The sequence below is a fragment of the Macaca nemestrina genome, chromosome 6, assembly GCF_043159975.1.
Source record: "Macaca nemestrina isolate mMacNem1 chromosome 6, mMacNem.hap1, whole genome shotgun sequence".
Lineage (NCBI taxonomy): Eukaryota > Metazoa > Chordata > Mammalia > Primates > Cercopithecidae > Macaca > Macaca nemestrina.
In genome coordinates, this window is record NC_092130.1 from 161,347,542 (window position 1) to 161,363,753 (window position 16,212).

At 36.5% G+C, this 16,212-nt stretch overlaps 1 protein-coding gene across 11 annotated transcripts in view; it reads left to right on the plus strand.

The window, feature by feature from the left end:
* Positions 1-16,212, plus strand: part of LOC105467940 (cadherin 18) — a 1,130,742-nt gene that overhangs the window by 1,043,546 nt on the left and 70,984 nt on the right. For all 11 annotated transcript variants that reach the window (XM_071099077.1, XM_071099078.1, XM_071099079.1 and 8 more), the window contains one exon: positions 12,740-12,876. In XM_071099077.1, the coding sequence (XP_070955178.1) occupies positions 12,740-12,876 (137 nt within the window). The remainder of the gene's footprint in view (positions 1-12,739; positions 12,877-16,212) is intronic.

The following is a 16,212-nucleotide window of genomic DNA, read 5'->3' on the forward strand; positions in this document are numbered from 1 at the left end:
TCTCAGCATTTGTTTATCTGAAAAAGACTGCATTTTCCCTTCATTTATGGAACTTAGTTTTGCCAGATACAAAATTCTTGACTGATAATTGTTTTGTTCAAGCAGGTGAATAATAGGACCCCAATGTCTTCTAGCTTGTAGGATTTCTGCTGAGAAATATGCCATTAATCTGATAGGCTTTCCTTTATAGGTTGCCTGGTGTTTTTGTTTGTTTGTTTGCTTCTCCACACATTTCTTAAGATTCTTTCCTTCATCTTGACATGAGGTAACCTTATTACTAGGTGCCTAGGAGATGATCTTTTTGTGATTAATTTTCCAGGTGTTCTCTGAGCTTCTCGTATTTGAATGTCTAGATCTCTAACAATGCCGGAGAAGTTTTCTACAATTATTCCCTAAAATGTGTTTTCCAAACTTTTAGACTTCTCTTCTTCCTTGGGAGCACCAATTATTTTTAGGTTTGTTCATTTAACATAATTCCAAACTTCTTGTAGTCTTTGGTCATTTTTTAAATTCTTTTTTTCTTTTTCTTTGATGAATTGGGTTAATTCGAAAGTCTTGTCTTCAAGTTCTATAGTTTTCTTCTTCTACTTGTTTGATTCTGTTACTGAGACTTTCCAGTGCATTTTGCATTTCTCTAAGTATGTCCTTGATTTCCAGAAGTGGTGATTTCTTTTTTACTTATGCTATCTATTTCAGTGGAGATTTTTTCATTCATAACTTGTATAATTTTTTTGGATTTCTTTAAGTTGAACTTCCTCACTTTTCTCTAGTGCTTCCTTGATTGGCTTAATAATCAACCTTCTGAATTCTCTTTCTGGCAATTCAGAAATTTAGTCTTGGTTTGGATCCATTGCTGGTAAGCTAGTGAGAGCTTTTTGGGGTGTTAAAGAACCTTGTTTTGTCATGTTATCAGAATTGTTTTTCTGGTCCCTTCTCATTTGGATAGACTATATCAAAGGAAATATGTGGGACTCAGGGCTGCTGTTCAGATTCTTTTGTTCCACAGGGTGTTTCCTTGATGTGGTGTTCTTCCCTTTCCTCTAGGGACGGGGCTACCTGAGAACCAAACTTCAGTGAATATTATCACCCCTCTGGATCTAGCCACCCAATGGAGCTACCAGGCACTGGGCTGATACTATGGAGTGTTTGCAAAATGTCCTATGATGTGACCCATCTTCAGGTCTCTCAGCTGTGGATGCCAGCACCTACTCCATTATAGGTAGCAAGGGAGTGAAGTAGACTCTGTGAGGAACCTTCATTGTATTTTTGTTAAGTGTGCTGGTTTTGTGTTGGTTGGCCTCCAGCCAGAAGGTGGTGCTTTCAAGAGCATATCAGCTGCAGTTGTATAGGGAGGATCAAGCAGTCCACAGAGCCATACCGCTCCCAAGAGATTATATACTTTGTCCTGGGGTACCAGGGTGGGTAGAGAAAGGCCATCAGGTGGGGGCAGGGTTAGGCTTTTCTGAGCTCAGACTCTTGGCAGGTCTTGCTGTGGCTGCTATGGAGGATGGGAGTGTGGTTGCCAGGCCAATGGAATTATGTTCCCAGGGGGATTATGGCTTTCTCTGCTGCATCACACAGGTCACCCAGAAAGTGGGGAAAAGCCAGCAGTACAGGCCTCACCTTGATCCCATGCAGCCCGTAGCCCAAACAGCTGGTCTCATTCCCATAGGGTCCCACCCAACAGCACCAAGTTTATTTCCCGGCAGCTGGTGATTAAAGCTAAGAACTTGCCCCAGGCTACAAGCCTCCCAGCTGAGAAAGCAAGCTGACTCACAATTCTTCAGCTATCCCAGGGAGCCTGCAGCTGCAGTCCACTTCTTTCAAAGGGTCTGTAGACTCTCTTGGCTTTCCTGGTTTGTTCCTGTTGTAGTTCTTGGAGCAAAAGTTCACAATGTGGGTCCACACACTGCTCTGTCAGTCCGTGTGGGAGCTGCCAGTTTGTCCTGCCTCCTCTTCGCCATTTCTCCTGGCTCTTGTCATACAACTTCTGAAATAGCATTTGGTATAAATACCATTTTGATGCTTATTTCACACAGGATAAAGTGAATATACAATGATAAGAGTGTTATAATGATGTGTCACAGTTATTATATTAGAGTAGATTTTGGATCTATTTGAACATTTCCTCCATTATAGTAATCTTTTTGGCCACATGTGCTGGTTGATTGATCCAAAGTATTAACTAGACATACCACGAAGTAGCTTATTTCCCCCCTTAGATTCTACCTGAAGCCTAAACTAATGAAATAATTAAATAATCATTGAGACTGGACAAGAATGTGGTCACTTTTTCATGTTTCATTAAAGATATAAAAGACCTCTAAAAATCTTGAACTATTGGTTAAAGTGTATCTAACAGCCTAATGTCACCACCACGTGATCAAATCAGGCTTACCCCTAGGAAGGGAACCTATGTCCTGGGAGGGTGTGCATAATTAGAATAAGTACCTTAGCCCTAGCTTAGTGATACTCTATAGATCTGCTAACAGGAGAATGACATCCAAATAGCTTATGTATTTCATGTGAGTTTTACAAAAAGACAAAATATTCTCTTTTTTTTTTTTTTTTTGATGGAGTTACACTCTTGTTGTCCAGCCTGGAGTGCAGTGGCATGATCTTGGCTGTGGGCAACCACCACCTCCCAAGTTCAAGGGATTCTCCTGCCTTAGTCTCCGATGTATCTGGGATTACAGGCATGTACCACTACTCTTGGCTGATTTTTGGATTTTTAGTAGAGACAGTTTGGCCATGTTAATCAGGCTAGTCATGAACAAAAAATTCGAATAAGGTTTTGTAGCATTTCTAGAACTCAGGATTAATGGAATTTCTGGTATCTCACTTACTTAGAGGCATAAATACCAGGAAGAAACATTATAATTGCCTCTGCAGAGGTTTAGCTTAATTTTGTTTCATTGGATGGAAGTTTTGATTCAAGAGGTTAAAAAGTACCCCCAAATATCCATGTGCTATGTGTGCTACCCAGCTTATTAAGCATGTAAGCACAATACTCACTTTATGTGAGAAATCATACCTTCATTTTTCAGAAGGATTATTTTCTCAAAGCATGGCTTGTGTATTAAATTGCATTCCCAATGTTAACAAAGAGAATCATAATTTTAAGCTATACTTCAGGTGTGTGACTTTTTGTGAAGCTAAAGGTGAGTCCAAGGTTCGGCACAGTGGCTCACACCTGTAATTCTAGCACTTTGGAAGGCAGAGGCGAGAGGATCATTTGAGCTCAGGAGTTCAATACCAGCCTGGGCAACATGACAAAACACTGTCTCTACAAACAAATACAAAAATTGGGGTTGCATACACCTGTAGTCCCAGCTACTTCAGAGGCTGAGGTGGGAGGATCGCTTGAGCCCAGGAGGCGAAGGCTGCAATGAGTCATGTTCCTGCTGCTGCACTCCAGACTGGGTGACAGAGCAATACCCTGTGTCTCAAAAAAAAAAAAAAAAAAAAAGAGAGACCAAGTTGTGGTAATATCTCACAGGATATGTATTGATTAAACTTTATCGCAACTATTGATTATTCTCAATAAAACTTACAAAACTACTTGGGTGACAAAATCTTAAATAAATTTGCTTTACCATTCATGTCTTGTACCTGCAAGTGTTTGCAAAGTGACAACTGAAAGAGGTCTTCTATACTTTAAACCAGATTAATTTCTCTAAGTAGGTCACTGTAAAAATAGATTTCTGTTACGTAAGTTTTAAATTAATTTATTGTGGTGAAATGGACAGAATATAATGAAAATAAGTGCCACTGAGGACTGAACAGTTGTTATTGAAATGAAAAATAACATTTCTTATGCACTTTAATAATTATCACAAATATATACCTACATAATCAAAGGGAAGCTGAGTGCCAAGTGATGACCTGCATAGTTTATTTAAAGCAGTTTCTGTGGAAGGAAATATTTGAGTAAAGGTAATCATTATTGAGATTGAATTTTTACTATGTTCATAACGTCTCTGTTTGTTGGTCTCTAAAGTACTAATTTAAATAATCATTTTTCATCTCATTTCAATATACTGCATTTTCTTTTTACTTTCATCATTGCTTTAAAACATTTACTAGAGTTAAGAAATGGTGCAGAAGTTGAATGATAGAACAGAGAGCAGTGTAGAAATACAAAATTATAGCGAGTATTTCTAAGTTATATTGGAAACTTGGCAAGATCTCCTGTACTGGGTGAGGCATGAATGGGTCCATTTATCTGCCAGTGTGAAATTAGTTAAGGTTTGCCCATGCGTCTTGTCCAATTAGAGGTCTGATAAAGACTACTGAGCAAATTTGAGTTGTCAGTAACTTAATTGCACTTTCTCCGATCTATAACTAGGAGACATCTTATTGATCATTGATCATACAACTTCCAGAGTAGCATTTAATGAAATACCATTTTGATACTTATTTCACACATAATATAGTGAACATGTGGTGGTTATAGGGTTTGAATTATGTATCACAAGTTTGAATTATGTATCACAATTGTCATATAAGAGTAGCCCTTGAGTGTATTTCAACCTTTTCGCCCTCATATTAACCCTTTTGGCCACATATGCTTGTAGATTAGTACAGGATATTAACAAGATATACCACAAAGTAGTCGCTTTGCTTTTTTTTTCTTAGATGTAAACTGAAGTCTAAAAGATGGGCTTTCACAATCAATAATTGTATTACATCTTAAAATTATTTCTAGAACTGTGGTTCTATGAAGTTTTATGTGAGGTGCAAATGTATTTGTTTTTTGTTCAATGTTTAGATATTCCTCAATGAAAGAGGGAATAAGCCAGCTACACACCATAAAGAGAAAAAAAAATTGTTTCTTGAATTAACCTAACCAATTTTAAACATAATATTAGAAATCCATGTGAAGGATGACATTAAGAATCTACAAATATCTTATCTAGATGTGAAAACATAGTGACCTGGATAGGTAAGACATGATTCCTTGGCATGGTTAGTGCTACCAAAATATTTACAAAAGAAGCAAAAGACTACTATCAGTTGCCTGAAATATTATCAGAGTCTCCATTATAACTGTTGATTGATTGGTTGGCTTATTCATTCACTTGTGAGGCCAAGCAATACATCTATGTTATTGTTGGTAGAAGTTAAAGAGCTTTAGTGTCATATACTTTCCAAATAAAAATTGCTCTATGTGCTTTAAGCAGGAAATTAAAAATTAATTTTCTGACAGAGAATTTTCGGAAACAGGCTGAAGTTCTGGCTATTTGTACAGAGACTCTTCTTTATTCAGTAGTAACCCTTATTCATATCCCACTGTGTTTATAGTGCAGTCACAGGAGAAAGGAACAACCAGTACCTACAATTTATGAACTGTCTTATCAAAATAGACCAAAGCTTCCTAGGAAAGAAAGAGAGAGAAAACCACCTTCCTGAGAAACCTTAAAGCAACTTATAGTTGTTTTCTATGAAGGCCTATCATTTAACCCCCAAGCATAAGTGATTTTCACATATCACTTCACTTCATCATCACAAGAAGATTATTATGTAAATGGTTCTCCATTTTGCTCATGGAGACAGCTCAGAGAGACTAAATCTCTTAATATCACAGCGCTAAGTGATACAGCTGTGATTAATAGGTTTGCTTGGTTTCAAATCTGTATTGATAATCTTACTACGGCTCAATATAATTTTCACATAGATGCTGGGTCTATTTTAGAAACAATTTTTCCTGGAATTGATCTTTACATTCTAAATAAACAAGGCTAAGAATCTGTAACTTATTGTACACAGAGAGAAAGAATGTAGATGTTTTTAAGTGTCTTCAGAGAGGTTACGACTTCCGATATCCGAACATTGGGAAATTCGTCCTTGGTAAGCAACCTATCCCTCACCCTAATTCTTCTTACTTCTTCGTGTGTCTTTAAAAGTCTGTGCTCTTACAATCCAAACACTCTGGACATTTTTTTCCAATCTATGCATTCTCATCTTCAAAATTTTACAGAGATTATCTTTCCCTATCAAATATCTGTACTCCTTTCATCTACAACGAGAATAATTATATTCTTTCATTTGCTATACTAGGTGCTACAGTTTAGTCCGTCCTCATCTTGTACCTAAGAATATTTTATTTTAAAAAGAGAGCTTACTACTCAAGTCTAACACGTGAATAAGGGCAGTCATATTAACTGGAACGCTGATGTGTGGGAAGGAGAAAATTACTGTTTGTTTCCTGTCTACTACATGAAGCTTTTTTTTCTTCTTCTTTTCTCTTTCTAGTCTAGCAGCCAATACCAGTAGTCTGCAAAATGCTATCTCACCTCTGAAGGAATTCCAAACCAGATCTAAGATCTTTCTTTCTCTCTGTTTTTCTCTAATATATCATATGAAATCATCAAATTCCATACTCTCTGGATGATCTCTGATGCACATATCTCTATTTAACTGTTATTCATCTTTCAAGACTGATCAAATACCATGTCCTCCATGACGCTTTTATTCCTTGGAATTTTATTCTCTGATCTCTTCACTAAACTCTCTGGCATCCATCACTATAATAAGTTTCCTGTCCCTCCCTCCCTCCCTCCCTCCCTCCCTCCCTCCATTTCTTTCTTGCTTGCTTGTTTTCTTGCCTTCCTTCCTTCTTTCTCTCTCTGTCCCTTTTTCTTTCTTTCTCTTTCTTTTCCTTTCTTTCTTTTCTTCTTTCTCTCCCTTCCTTCCTTTTCCTTCCTTCCTTCCTTTCTTCCTTCTTTCCCTTCCTCCCTCCCTCCCTCCCTCCCCCCTTTGTTCTTTCTTTCTTCTTTCTTTCTTTCTTTTTTTTTTTTTTTTGAGACTGAGTCTCGCTCTGTCGCCCAGGCTAGAACACAGTGGCGCGATCTCGGCTCACTGCAAGCTCCGCCTCCCGGGTTCACGCCACTCTCCTGCCTCAGCCTCCCGAGTAGCTGGGACTACAGGTGCCCGTCACCACGCCCGACTCATTTTTTTTGTATTTTTAGTAGAGACGGGGTTTCACCGTGTTAGCCAGGATGGTCTGGACCTCGTGATCCGCCCGCCTCGGCCTCCCAAAGTGCTAGGATTACAGGCGTGAGCCACTGCACCTGGCTTTTCTTTCTTTTTTCTTTATTTCCTTATTTTCCCAAAGTAAACTATTGGACATATTCTCTCTTTTTAAATATATATTTCTCATTCCTTTTGTGTACTCTTTCAAATGAAAGTATTTTTGAATGAATGGATCAAGATTGTAGGGGTTTGTGCTTGTGTTGCTATAAAAATACCTGAAGCTGGGTCATTTATAAAGAAAAGAGTTTTAATTGGCTCATGGTTCTGCAGGGTGTGCAGGAAGCCTGGTGCCAGCATCTGCTTCTGGCCTCAGAGAACTTACAGTCTGGCAGAAGGGGGAAGGGAGCCAGCATGTCACATGGTGAGAGTGGGAGCAGGAGTGAGAAGGGGAGGTCCCAGGCTTTTAAGCAATTAATTGCGTGAACTGAGTGAGAACTCACTTATCACCAAGTGGATGGGGCCAAACCATTCATGAGGCATCCACCCCCACAATCCAGTCAACCTCCCACCAGGCCTCACCTCCAACACTGGGAATCAGCTTTTAATATGAGATTCAGAAGTGAAAAATATTCAAACAATATTATCCCCCCTTTAAATTTTTCTCCTTTTAAAAACAAAGAAGCTGGCCTGGTGTGGTGGTTCACACCTGTAATCCCAGTAATTTGGGAGGCTGAGGCGGGTGGATCACCTGAGGTCAGGAGTTAGAGACCAGCATGGTCAACATGGTGAAACCCCGTCTCTACCAAAACTACAAAAATTAGCCAGGCATGGTGGCAAATGCCTTTAATCCCAGCTACTGGGGAGGCTAAGGCAAGAGAATCGTTTAAACCCGGGAAGTGGAGGTTGCAGTGAGCCGAGATTACGCTGCTGCACTCCAGCCTGGGCAACAAGAAGGACACTGTGAAAAAAAACAAGCTGATAAGTATTACTCAGTAGACCTAGATTGTGTTTTAATCTCTTGCACTATCTCCTTATTGTTGTACAAAATTCTCTATTACTCTGTCCCTTGGTTTCTTCATTTGCAAAAGGGAACTAGTAATAGTACCTACCTCATGCAGCTGTTTTGAGTGTTTAATGAACTAATGTTTACAAAGCACTTAGAACCCCATCTAGTATATTGCAAATGCTCCATAAATGTTAGCTCTTCTTACCTCTTACTAGGTAGCTTTGTTAAATAACTCATATACATATTTAAGTGTTTCCTCTCCACCTCACACATATACCAGTACTCAAAGGTTTATATTAAGGGCCAAATCAGAATTTGAAGAAACTGTTTAAAATGTCTTATATGGCTATAAATCTTCTAACCTCAATTTATTCTGGTTCATTTTTGATAGCTGTAACCTAGAATTTCTTTTTTTTTTAATTTAAAACCCCAATTTCACGGGTTTTATGATTAGTCCTCTTTTAGGACCTATGTCTCCTAGGCAAATGGTTACTTGATTTTATATTTTCTAAATACTCCTGAAAATGTCAAATTAATTATTTGTAAAAAAATCTAAATATTGATATATACATTCATAAAGTATTAAGTTTTTTTAACTTTCTGAGGGCTTATGAAACAGATTTTATTATAACATTATTTGAAAAATAATTTACTGAGAATATTCTCATCTCTTTTTAATTGTTTGATTAACGGTTTTATGGACCCATGTCACTTCTTAATTCTAAATAGAATGATTCTACATTTAATCTTCAAAATAGTCTTGAATAGTTTCTCTTTTCTCACATTTCCACTTTACTTACTTCTGAGTTTTTATTTCCACGTCTGGGCAGAAAGCCAAAGGTGGTTAGGCAGAACTATTAGTTCTACTTGAGTCAAAATTCAATTGCAGCTTCATGAATAAGACTCTTTGGATCCAAGCATCGCCCAAAATCTAGCCCTTAGGATACTGATTTCCCTAGAGAGCTAGATAGCTTAGGAAACTCGGAAGCAAATAACATGAGTCTAAAGATGCGTGCCTAGCATTATGCTTACCATTTTTCTAATATATAAACTTAATTTAAACCTACATAAATTAAAATATGTTTAACTCTAAAAATATTAAGCCACTGATATTAGCACTTATGTTAGAAAGCCCAGTGTGAAGTGGCTAAAAAAGAGGAGATTGCGCTGGCAAAAAGAATACATATATTTTGGAAAACAAAACAAAACAAAACCTATTTTCTTCCAGACTGACAGTTCTAAGGTGATCGAATTTCTAAAACGAGACATGCTCTGCCATATTTCATAGGGATCTATAGCAATATAATCTGAGCTTTTCTGATAGTTGCTGCAGGAAACTTTGAAGCTGAATAATAAGTTCCAAATTTGAGTCCTCCAAATTTCAGATACAGAAGCTGATTTTCTTACAGTAACCAAAAATGGACAATTTCTTAAAGACAGGTTAACATTAGATAATAAAATAGCCAGAAAGCCTACTGATTACATTTTAAAGGATGTTGTCCTTTCCACGTGAAAAGACATCTGTCATTTCCTAACCAGTTCAGCCCTCATCCTCAGCATTTATCCTCTGGGAAAGAGATATTATAAGAAGGGTGGGGTTTTTTTTGTTTTTTTTGGGTTTTTTGTTTTTTTTTTTTTTCTAGTATAGACTCAATTCAAAGAAGGTGCAATGGTTTTACTGTAGCGTTGCTTTATGCTTTGAGAAGTCCAGTGACATATAGATTTCCCACTATTATGTAGCATCTTGTTTTTGTGTCTCAGAATAAGATTTACTTTAAAATTGTACCTTTGCTTGTTTAAATTTCTTTTTTATGTTAAACTTTTTTCAATTAACATGTACTTATTATTAGAACATTCAGTGTTAGAACATTCAATGTACAGTGGTCACCTCCTTGTTTTGATCACACAAGTGATACAATCTGTCTCTTTTTATGTGTTTTTTACTGATAAGTTAGATTTCTTGGCATACTCCTTGCTGTGTAGTTTCATTCTCCATGCTGCTATTAATATCCTCTGCCATGTGTGTTCATGCCTATCCACAGGAGGTTAGAAGATTTCACACCTTAGCAATATGCTCTGCATACCCTTCTAACACCTTATGCCTGTGAGAGGCATGGGGTTCTACTGCAATTCCACTTACTCTCTGTTCTAGAAAGTCTGATGAATTTTGCAATATTTACATCACCACACCTATCCTATATTTCTACCCAGCTTTTCTTCTTTTACTCATACTAAAATGGAAGAAGCATCCCTATTACTTTCAATGGGAAATTTCTACAACTGCCCTGGAATCCAATTCTTTTCACCTTCTCATGAGTTTTACCATTTTTGATAATCCGCTTTTTCAAAAGCATCATTTCTTTCAGCAAAGATAATGCTTCTTATTTCCCATATAAAAGAAAATAATTTGTTGAACCCACTTTTCTGATGACATAAAATGCTTTTTTTTTTTTTTCTGCTGTTCATTCAGGAAAAGATATCGATCCATTGTCTTGACTCATGGTCTTTGTATCTTCTCTTGAAGCCACTGCAATAAATCTCCAATCCTTTGATATTTTTTCTGATGTTATTCTTGACAAGTTAACTATTAATAATACTGTCTATCTTGCCAAATCCAATTAACCCTCACTAACCTCAATCAATCTCCTAATAGACTACACCCCAGTTGTTAGCTCCTTCCTTCCTGGTAAGACATTTCTTGGCTGCACACCACTCCCCCTCCCAGTTTTCCCCTCTCCCCTTTGGCTGCCACCATCTCTGAACAGATATTGGCCTGCTCTATACTCAGTAGGTTGTATACTTTAGTGCTCAATCTTTTATTTCTTTTCTTTTACAATTCTGTTCCAGATGAGATGATACCATTCCCATTACCTTACCTTTATGCTCCTATGTCATCTCAAACTTATATTTCCTGTTTAGAAAGGACAATTGAACTCCATACCCATATTTGACTTTTGCTTTTTATTCCACGTGGGTATCTAATGGGCATTTAAGACGTAATCATTCATTTTTCCCAAATTACCATTCCCTAACTCTTTTTATCCACCTCAGTAAAGGGGCCTATCAATTAAATAGTAGGTCAAACACACACATGCAAATGAAGTCACCTGTGATTTAATTGCTGTACTAATGCCACTTCAACAAAAAGTCTATGAATTGCATTTCATATATAGCAATATGTTATACACTTCTTTCCATTATCTTGTATCTTTCCATCTTTGTCCAAGTTGACAAAGAATTTGTTTATAAATTGTTTTCAAGTTTCTACAATCTATGATAAAAAGTAGCCACTGTTATTTTTCAGAACATGAATTAATCTTTTTATTTTTTTGAATTTGACATTCTTCCCATTGCTTTCACAAAAGAGTAAAAACTCTTTGCCTTGTCCTACCTTGTCCTAACTCTTGGACATTCACGTTTTCAGTTTGCATAGCCACATTTACATAGATTTGTTTCTAACCAATTCAAACTTTTTATTTAATTTGGATCTTTGCATCTTGGTTTTCTCCATTTCCTATGTTCTTCCCTAGCACTTTTCACATAATTAGTCCATTTCATCTTTCAGGTCCAGATAAAATATTACTTAAGCTTAGATTTAAAAAGAGAAATAAGCATTAAGAGGCTTTAGGAGAAAAGAGAATATTTCTCTCCTTAAATAGTTGTAGAAATAGTCTGAAGCTTTTCTAGAGCATATGATAATTGTTTAATAGTATTTATTCATAGATATGTCAATCAGCTGTTGCTAAATAACACATAACTGCAAAACCCAGGGGTCTTAAAAAAAGCTATGTCTGACTATACCGTATGTGTCGATGGGTTAGCTGAGGGCTAGCTGAATTAGGCTAGCTTTTGATGTCAGTTCTGTTTATCTCTGGGGCACTCAATCATGCATCTGCACATTTACTAGGTTGATCTACTCTAGGTTGGGAGCCTTAATTGGGACAACTTTGCCCCAATTAAGGTCTTACCTTAATTCCTCCTGCTAGGACAAGTTAATTAGCCCAAGCATGCTTTTCTTGTGGCAGTGGCATAGCATACAAGGAAACATACAAAGTCTCATGAAACCTAGGCCCAGAAAGAAGACAGACAAGATCACTTTCAGCTCATTTGATTACAAAAGTAAGCTGAAATCTAACCCAATATGAGAGAATCCTGCAAGATTACATGAATTGAAGAGGAAAAATAATTTGTGGCCTATAATTCAACCTATCTTTATTTTTTATCTCATTCTTTGATCGAACAAAGGTTTAGTTGAACTGTGATGGAGGTACAATGTTAATAAATATAAATGTTTTGTTTTTCATTTTATATTTATCTTTAAACCTTAGCTACAATGAAATTTCAAGATAAATTCCTAATTTATCTCTGACTTCAAGGATTCTAATTTTTTTTTTTTTTTTTTGGATAATAGCAACAAGAAATCTTATTGTAGTTTTTTTTTTTTTTTTTAAATTAAACATAGGTTTCTAAGAGGTAAGTTCTTTTGGTCTCTCCATTATTAATCCCTGTGTTTCTACTATCTACTTTTATTCATGGAACTTGGTAAGACCTAACAAAATTATTCTTTGAATTAGTAATTGAACTTAGAATTAAAGACTGACAGATAAAAATAATTGATGTAAGTTCTATAAAAATATAAAACTGCCATGTAATCAAATATTGAACATTTTAATGTATTTAAATATAATGCTTCTCTTGGTTCAGTTGTATTTTCTTCATTATAACATCAAATAAAAAATTCTCTTTTTTTTTCTCTAGATACTTCATCAACTACAATGCTGAAGATGACAGATTTTTCAACATTGATGCCAATACTGGAACCATTAAGACTACAAAGGTTCTTGACAGAGAAGAAACTCCATGGTACAACATCACAGTCACTGCTTCAGAAAATGGTAAACTACTTCATATATCATAGTAAAAGATGTCACTGGTACAAGAAGACTTATACTGAAATATCTTTATTTTTGATATCAGGATCTAAGAGAGTAAGCGGAATGTATTAGATATAATTTATTATCAGAGAATAAGCGGAGTATATTAGATATAATTTATCCTTATCAGATAGCATGAATAAGTCTTGTACATTCCTCCTTACTGTAATTCTGACACGGTGATGGAAAATTGGCGTCACAGAACACTTATGCCTCATCCTTGAGTCAAGGGCATTTGGTTCTCCTTCTAATTGGGAGACTTGCTTTTTCATTTGCTTTTGCCGTACTTAACCTATCAAGTCTTTGGAAGAAGGGTACCTCATATGTGTGGTAGTTTAGGGAAAAAGAAAGAAATAAAAATATATAATTGCACATGGATTATTTTGTCAATGTAACACCTCTGCTCAAGTTTCAAAAACACTTATAGAACTTACAGTAAAAGAATAATTCTTGGAATTTCAACAGCCAGATCTAGGCTCTCTTCAAGTACATGATCTAAAGCTGAGGGTAACTCTTGTTCTACCTCCACCCAGAATATTCCATTGTGATAAACACCTAAGCTCAGGAAACAACATACAAAAATACATATCCATAATACTGCTGGGATCATAAAGGTAGATATGACTGTGTGAAATGAAATTAGAATATAATTCTAAGAAAATGAAGCCATCTTCATAACAATAAAGTTTTTTAACATATTCATAAGTAGACCAAAGGTACCAGTTATCCTCACTTTAAAAGTGATGAAGAGTTTATATATATATATTTAGGAAATGTTTTGATGTGTTCACGAAAAACCATTAATATATTAGAGTTTAAGAATACTTCACATTTGAAAATAGTGCCATATAAAGTAAAATCACGTTCTGTTTTTCTTTCGGAGGATCTAAAACATTAAAAATTGTAACAGCTTCATTGATATATCATTCATATAGCATAAAATATACCATTTTAAAGTGTATAGCTCAATGGTTTCTAGAATATTCACAGAGTTGTACATCCAGCACCACAACCAATTTCAAAACATTTTTATTACTCCAAAAAAAACAAAAATTCTGCATTACTTAGTCATAATCCCCCACACTGCCTCACCTTAATTCAGGAAGCCATTAATTTACTTTCTATCTCTATAAATTTGCCTGCTATTGCTTTGTTATATAAAAGAATCATGTAATAGGTAGTCCTTTGTGACAGGTTCCTGTCATTGAGCATTGGTGTGTTAAATGTTTATCCATATTATAGTAGGTGTCATCAGTACTTAAATTTTATTGCCAAAATTATTCTATTGTATTGATATATCACATATTTATCCATTCTTTACTTGACAAACATTCATCTGGTTTCCATTTTTTTTCCTAATATGAATAATATTGCTGTAGTCATTGGTGTGAAAGTAGTGGAAATGTTTCCGTTTCTCTTGAGTATATGCCTAGGAGTGAAATTGCAGGTAACTCATATGATAATTCTATGTGTAGCCATTTGATGAAGTGGCAGATTGTCTTCCAGAGTGGATGCACTGTTTTACATTTCTGACAGCAATATTCCAATTTCTTCATATTTCCACCAACATATATTCCTATCTGTCTTTTTATTATAGCCATTCTAGTGGTGTGAGGTGGTATTGCACTGTAGTTTATGCATGCTTCTATTGCCCTTAATTATATAGCAATCATGAGGCTATTTCAGTGTTTTTTATTCTACTTGGATTTTCGTGTCTACAAAATTAGCTCAAGTGACTTTCATTTGGATTGGTTTTTCAACATAGTATCTCTGTAAAAGTAACTTTTCACTAATTCATTTTAAAGGGGTGCTCTAAAGAATCCATGAGTGAGTTCAATTGCAATCACTTCTGGTTATTTTCGTCTTCAAAATAGCCAGATGTTAGCAATCGTGGATCCTTAGTAACATAAGAACAAATTAAATGGTGATTAAATAATAAGGACTCATTAAAAATTAGTTAAGAAATAAAGGGATGAATGGGAAAAATATATCCAAGAAAAAAATTATGAGGGCTGAAATGGTTTGATTGTGTCCTCACCCATGTCTCATCTTGAGATGTAGCTCACACAATTCCCACATGTCATCGGAGGGACCCAGTGAGAGGTAATTGAATCATGGGGGCTGGTCTTTCCCATGCTGTTCTCATGATAGTGAATAAATCTCAGGAGATCTGATGGCATTCTGAAGGGGAGTTCCCCTGCACACTCTGTCTCTTGCCTGCCACCATGTAATATGTGACTTTGCTTCTCCTTTGCCTTCTCTCATGATTGTGAGGCCTTCCTAGCCATGTGAAACTAAGTGCATTAAACCTTTTTCCTTTATAAATTACCCAGTCTCAGGTATGTCTTTATCAGTAGTGTGAAAACAGACTAATACAGTAAATTGATACCAATAGAGTGTGGTAGTGCTGCAAAGATACTTGAAAATGTGGAAGTGACTTTGGAATCGGGTAACAGTCAGAGGTTGAAACAGTTTGGAGGGCTCAGAAGAAGATTTAAAAAAGTGGGAAAATTTGGAACTTCCTAGATACTGAGAGTGCTCGGAAGACAGGAAGATGTAGGAAAGTTTGGAACCTCCTAAAAACTTGTTGAATGGCTTTGACCAAAATGCTTATAGTGATATAAACAATAAAGTTTAGGCTGTTGTGATCTCAGATGGAGATAAGGAACTTTTTGGGAATTGGAGCAAAGGTGATTCTTAATGTGCTTTAATAGAGACTAGCAGCTTTTTGCCTCTGCCCTAGAGATCTGTGGAACTTTGAACTGGACAGAGATGATTTGAGGTATCTGGTGGAAGAAATCTCTAAGCGACAAAGAGTTCAAGAGGAAGCAGAGCATAAAAGTTTGGAAAATTTACAGCTTGATGATGAGATAGAAAAGAAAAACCATTTACTTGGGAGAAATTCAAGCCTACTGCAGAAATTTGCATAAGTAACAAGGAGCCAAATGTTAAAAACCTAGACAATGGGGAAAATGTCTCCAAGGCATGTCAGAGATCTTCACAGCTGACCCTCCCATCACAGACCCAGAGACTTGCACGGGCTGGGTCAGGGCCCCCTGCTGTGTGTAGCCTAGGTACTTGGTGCCCTGCATCCCAGTCGCACCAGCTGTGGCACAAAAAGGGCCAAGGTATAGCTTGGGCAGTGACTTCATAGGGTGCAAGCCCTAAGCCTTGGCATCTTGCACATGGTGTTGAGCCTGAGGGTACATAGAAGTCAAGAACTGAGGTTTGGGAACCTCCTCCTAGATTTCAGAGAATATATGGAAACCATTAGACATCCAGACAGAAGTTTGCTGC